The sequence below is a fragment of the Notothenia coriiceps genome, unplaced genomic scaffold (genome assembly GCF_000735185.1).
Source record: "Notothenia coriiceps isolate Sejong01 unplaced genomic scaffold, NC01 NC01_scaffold00009009, whole genome shotgun sequence".
Lineage (NCBI taxonomy): Eukaryota > Metazoa > Chordata > Actinopteri > Perciformes > Nototheniidae > Notothenia > Notothenia coriiceps.
This window is the reverse complement of record NW_011341710.1, coordinates 68,288-74,749: the sequence shown is the minus strand read 5'-3', so window position 1 is coordinate 74,749 and position 6,462 is coordinate 68,288. Positions and strand designations below refer to the sequence as shown.

The 6,462-nt window shown below is 42.9% G+C and overlaps 2 protein-coding genes across 2 annotated transcripts in view; one reads left to right on the top strand and one right to left on the bottom strand.

Moving 5' to 3' along the window:
- Window positions 1-6,462, top strand: part of LOC104945015 (protein cornichon homolog 3-like) — a 90,187-nt gene that overhangs the window by 32,198 nt on the left and 51,527 nt on the right. The window lies entirely within an intron of this gene.
- Window positions 481-6,462, bottom strand: part of gpr6 (G protein-coupled receptor 6) — a 16,422-nt gene continuing 10,440 nt past the window's right edge. The window contains exon 2 of the mRNA XM_010770636.1: window positions 481-1,927. Coding sequence (XP_010768938.1) covers window positions 895-1,902 — 1,008 coding nt within the window. The 5' untranslated portion in view covers window positions 1,903-1,927 and the 3' untranslated portion in view covers window positions 481-894. The remainder of the gene's footprint in view (window positions 1,928-6,462) is intronic.

The following is a 6,462-nucleotide window of genomic DNA, read 5'->3' as shown; positions in this document are numbered from 1 at the left end:
GGGGGGGTGGTAATCAAAGCTGCTGAGCACACTTGACTACACAGCACATGTTTTTGCACACTTGTGGCTGGCTGGCTGGCTCTCTCTCTCTCTCTGGCTCTCTCTCTCTCTCTCTTCAAAGGGGCTTTATTGGCATGAAAGTTAAATTAAACAATGTTGCCAAAGCATCACAATACAAAATAATTAACAACATACATTTCAAATGTTTACATATTATTGATTATCTCTCTCTCATGCACCAACACTCAGACTGAGAGAAGAGGGTTCAAATGTGTAAATTTAAGCTATTTTTCTATTCAATTGCTTTCTTCAACAGACCCATCTTCGCTCCTGAGTAAGACGTGGAGAGGATGTTAAAACTAACAATAGCAGGTCAGCTGTAACATAAGAAGTCCTTGGGAAAATGTGCTTCAGTAAAAAACATGTGATAGAGTCACAACTGGATTTCATTTCTTTATTACTCTTGTAGAAAATGTACATCAAAGACAATACCATACGAAATAGAAAAATGGCTCACAATACTCACACGTTTATACGTTTAAACACAACAAAGGCTGTACAATACTGCTTTGGCATTTCAAAAAACATAATACTAAAGTGCAATATTCCCCATTCCTTTTCTCATTTGACTACATTCACAGGTTTGTTTTGTCTTTTTCACAGGTTTTTGTTCACAGAATCTTTGACAAATCTCATCCTAACTTGTGTGGATACATCGTAAAGTGCAGATACAGTATGCATGAGACACGATTCTAGCATCACATCCACTTTGTGTTTGTAAAGCATTCACTGGCAACTGAAAGCAGATTGTCAGCGGTCAAAGGACGCTTTGTCTTTTTTGCTCTGTCTTTTAATCATAAATACATTTACACAAAATTAGCCCTAGCACATTTTTTAGACTTCACTTGGTGACCTGGACCGGTAGGACTTGTTGGTCTGAAAGCAGCCACAGAGGAGCACGTAGAGGGAACGCTGGATCTCTGCGTTTCTGTAGGCGTAGATGATGGGGTTGATCATGGAGTTGTAGGTGGCTGGCAGCAGTGTAGCATAGGTGTACACTGAAGGATACTCCCTCTCTCCGACCAGGCAGTAGATGGCGAAGGGCAGCCAGCTGGCACCAAATGTCCCTAAAATGATAGCCAACGTGGACACCCCCTTCTTAGTGGCGACGTAGTGCGGCGTGGCGAAAAAGTGCTGCTGGAGGGCGATCTGGTGGGCGTGGTGGCACACGATCTTGCAAATCTTGAAATAGAGGGCCAGCATGAGCACGAAGATGACGAAGAAGGAGGTGGCAAGGAGCGTGACGTTGATCCTGGTCAAAGGTCGGACGATGCTGCAGGAGGCCGGGTCGTCCAGGCAGTTCCAGCCGAGCACAGGCAGCAAGCCCAAAAACAGAGACACCCCCCAGGTCCCCAGTAACATCAAGTGAACGTACTGCAGCGTCTTCTCTGAGAAGTAAGTCAGGGCGTTGTAGAGGGAGAAGTAACGGTCCACTGTTATGGCCAAAAGGCTGCTGATGGACGCAGTGAAGGAGGTCACCAAGAAGCCCACCGTGATAAGGCTGATAGTCTCAGAGGAGATCACGTACTGAAACACAAAGTTCAGGATTAATCCCATGCCGGCTAGAAGGTCCGCTGTGGCCAGGCTCCCGATCAGCACAAACATGGGAGTCCTGAGGGTCGGCGTGTAGAAGATGATTGCTACCACGATGGCGTTCTCACAGGCGATGACGGTGCCTGACATGCAGAGCATAATGTCCCACGGGTTGATGGTGAAATCTAACGGGGCGGTGGAGAACTGCAGGCTGCTGTTCAGCTCCGGAGAATCAGCCTCCATCCATGGGAGAGCTTCTCCAGCCAAGAGAGTCGCAGAGGAGTCGTTCACCACCAGAGACTCGTTCATATCTCCGAGCGATCGTCTCTTTGTCCTGTGAGGAGAATAAGCAGATTGGTTTGTTAATGATAATGTGAAGACACATTCTCTTAAGTTCTTTTTATGGGGATTTGTTAATGTTTCAGTGGATTGCTCAATCACACTTGACAGGCGGTTTTCTTGCCATTTCCTACATGTCTTCTTACTCAAATACACAATCGCCTAGGGAAAAGTGCATATATCGACGCACATAATTTACTAACACCTACAGACTACAGTATGATCACTTGAATTAGGGATGCTCCGATCGCGAATTTTGGGGCCGATCGCCGGAATCAGTATCGGCCGATACCGATCCGATCGAGTGGGCGGGGCCTATGGGGATCTTCCATTTAAAGTGGTGTTTAAATATCAGTTAATGGGGCTCATTCACTGGCACTTCCACAAACAACAACCAACGTAATTATTACATTCAAATGATGTACATTATTCAAGTTTACATTAACTTTGGATAATAACCAATAACACGGGAGAAATGAGCGGAAGCGCTCTCTTTTCCTCTCTCCCTCTCCTGACAGCCTGTCGGTATCTCATGCAGCTCACTGATCCAGTAATGAGTGACCCCGACAGTGACATAATTAAATATATGTATTAGCTAGTTAGCTTGTTCTAGAGATAGATCAAAATAGCTAAGTGTGTGAAGTTGTAACTCTTGTTGTGTTTCGCTCCGCTCATTCCGTCCGTCACAGCAGGGTGGAGCTGCTAGGATTTCTGCTTCACACACGTTTGCATACCGCTATGTATTTGTCTTTTTCGGACACCTTAAAAATACTTGCCAGACGGGTGAAGCCATTTGGCCGAGCTCTCTGCGCACAAAGAGAAAAGTGTCATGTATTTTACGTCATGCGATCGGCTCTCGCTATCGGCATTTTTAGAGAGCACCGATCGCCGATGACGTATTGGATCCATCGGCATCTCTCCGTCTCTTTTTAAATGCGGACTATCACAAGCTCGCCAGAATGGCTATCACCAGTTCCTGGTAGTACTTTTAAGTCCGACACAAGACACTGAACATAGCTTGTATGCTACGTGTGTGATGCAGAAATCCTGTAGCTCCATCCGCTGTGACGTACCGGTAGCGGAGCGAGACTCTCCGTGGTTAGACCTGAACACACGTCATACTACTCGATCCGTATCTCTGATAAAGCGAAGCTAAAACTATAACTACATATATTTATTATACACTATGGCGTACCTCATTCACTGGATACAGTCAGCTCCAAATATGTGATACGTCAGACTGTTCTTCAGCAGAGGGAGAGAGGAAAAGAGACCTTCCGCTCATTCTGCCCGAGTGTATTGCTTATTATCCAAAGTTCATGTACATGACTTGATTACATGTACAGCATGAATGCAATCAATTCACTGTAGGTTGTAGTTTTGTCAGAAGTGCAGAGTGAATTGACCTCGACAATTACCTGACCGTATTAAACACCTCTTTTAATGAAATCCCGATAGCGCCGTGAACTCGAGTCGTAATCTGAATCGGCCGATACTGATTCCGGCGATCGGCTCTATATATATCTCGCGATCGTGTGCATCCCTAATTCAAGGTGATCCTACTTGTAGTCTGTACGTAGACAGGACATGCATGCGGCGGTGATATATGTCCTTCTCGCTCGGCAGAGGGAGGTGAATGTGAGAGTCGCGAGAATGTGGACCGGACAGGAAAAGCGTCGACGAAAGCTAAATACCGCTTACGTCACGAGAGAACGCACGCGAGAGGAGAAGAAAGAGGAGGATGTAGACTTTTGATGCTCTCTATTTTTTCTCTCTCTCTCCCTGCGTATCAGCCGAATCCTTTCTTTGGAACTGGAAAATGACGAAGAATAAACTCCGCTTCTTCTCAGTCCTTCAGTCTCTCTCCTGTCATTTGATCTTGGTGTTACTACCACGGGGGTCGTTATCTATGGCTCACTTTGAAGAAACAAGCTCACAATCAGGGTCCTAGTTATAGGCATCAGTGTTTTGGGAAATAAGGGTTAAACAAGCCATTCATATGAGATCTTTAAGCGATTTTTTCTTTTAAGTCAGGTTTATAGTCATTTTTTATATCATGCCTTTGCTTGTAGATCATACTAAGCCGTATCCCGTTTATACTGAAATAGGTGAGCAAAAAGAGAGACAAGGTTCAGCTATTTTCAAGGCGATCTGAGCTTCAATAGACAATGTAAACAGCCAGCTGTTAACATCTCTCACTATGTTTTTAATTTCCACATTAAAAGTGTTCTTCACAGCAGAAACTCAATGATAGGTTCAAGTTTTATTTATTCTTATTTCACTTACAAGTGGATTTACGCGAGAGAGTAGTCTGCCACGTTTCCATGGATCGGTGCCTCTTTCATCTACAATGAAACGAGTTACAATTCTAAAATAAAGCCGATTAACCATTATATTTGACAGTGTCGTATTTTATTGCAGGAATAACCAATATCAAGCCTTCACATTTGTGATCAGCACAAGCCTCAGAATTACACTGCTTGGTATAGCAACTTGCGGATGTTATACAAGCAGGGCTGGATACAGCGCGCTCCTGTCAGTCCTATGAGTTGCTCCTGCAATGAGACCATTTTAGCCAGATATAAAACCGAAATTACCGATATTCCATCCAGCGGCAGAGTCAGTAAGCTGCGTTTCTAAGCGCAGTTCGTTGCTGCAGAGACATTTAACTCTTGATTTATGCACTGATCTTGAAACTAAATGTTTTATATTAGATGCCTTTATTATGGAATTCATTTACTCATAAGAAGAATAAGTAGCTAAGAAGGGTAGTTGTAATTCACCTTTTGGCACTGGGGCGCTAATCAAATTCAAACTGGCATCTATCAATAGCAGTTGCGACTTCAGAGTTCAACCAGCATTAAACAATTCAGAGCATTAAAGAAGGTATTTGTCTATTATAAACTATATATGGAATAATTGGCATTTTGATCAAGGATGCTCATGGAAACATTCCGCTTATATTTACACACCTGGCAGCTAAAGCGCCAATGTGCACGGCGCTTATACGACTTGATGTGTTAAGCTCTTTAACGATGTTTGGTCTCTGGAAGATCAACTATGTTATGAGAAGGACCTATTGTTTTCTCGGTATAATTGCCGAGAAAGCGCAACGAATAATGATGCATAAGACTGATAATAAGCAAGGCCTCTGACAATTCAATGTACTTTAAATCATTCATGTCAATGTTTGAAATATGATGGTGCATCTTGTGAACCATAAAAGCAGCATGTACGTAAGTCTGAAAACCACTGTATAATAAAATGTGCAATATGACAGATGATGAGACTGCTGGAGTACTAGAAGGAGGGATAGGGAGATTCAAAGCGAGGGCAATATGGTAACCAGTTTGTTTCCAGGCAACAGCTGTTGGCACCTTTGTCGAGTTGAGAAGAGATGTATTAATTCATAATCTAGAGGTAAGTCACATAAGGCCAAAGGACTCATTCAGGACTTAGTCCAACCGCTGAGGACGAAATATCATCTTAGAATCATTTGATTGTTCTCTCCATGATGGGTTAAGACCAAAACTAATACATTTCCACCTGAAACAGAAGCGAGCGCACCACACAAACATTCAGTTATTTTTTCTGAGATCGAAGACCAAAACAAAGCTGCACCCAAAATAATATATCGTGACAGTGCATTTAATCATCATACCCATGGTGAGCAGAGAGGGTTCAACTGTAATGAGACACCGTGCGACTTAGAACTAAAACACAGGGTTACATAAAAGTACCAAAACAGCCCCAAGCGGCCACATGGTCCCCTTCCCTGAAACAGAGACAACACTCTCTCATCTTATCACATGACCGAGGGCTCACCATGGCTCGTTCACAAACAGGAGACCTTACTTTAAAAACCCTTGGTAGCGACCCTGAGAACAAGGTATTCTTAACGTAAAACGAAGAAACAAAGAAAATATTGTTATGAAGATGTTAAGGAAAGGAGATGGATGTGGTATGAAGGCCGATAAAACGCTGAGGTGCGGATTAAGGAGACAGGGAGAGGACAAGAACCAGATTAAAAGTATCCGTGAAAGCTGAGAGACAGTGGCAGGGACACATTTACTGTAACAAGCATCAATTTATCGACAGACGTCTACTTTTTTCCTCAAGATAAGTAGTTTCTTACCATTTTAGAAAACCACACCACGTTATTAACTTCTGAAAGGGCTGGAGATGATGCTCACAAAACAGAATGTTCACAGTACCTGAGGTGTCTGGCCCACTGTAGCATTTATACGCCTCGTGCATATCGTCACTCAGTAACTCAAGTTAATGTCCTAATTTTATTGATTATTACATAATTTATTTTCCTTCAAAAATCATTATTCAAGTGATTTTGTTTGTGTTATTTTGTTCACTGCAGGGCTACCATGAATCCATTGTTGTTATGTTTGGTATTAAGCTAAGGTACTTTTTGTTCCACAATGTCTCAACAGTCCTAACAGATGTTATTTATCAATTGTCTGTAATATGATTATGAAAATTCAAAACAATATAGAACGCGAGCATTTGGGGAGCTTG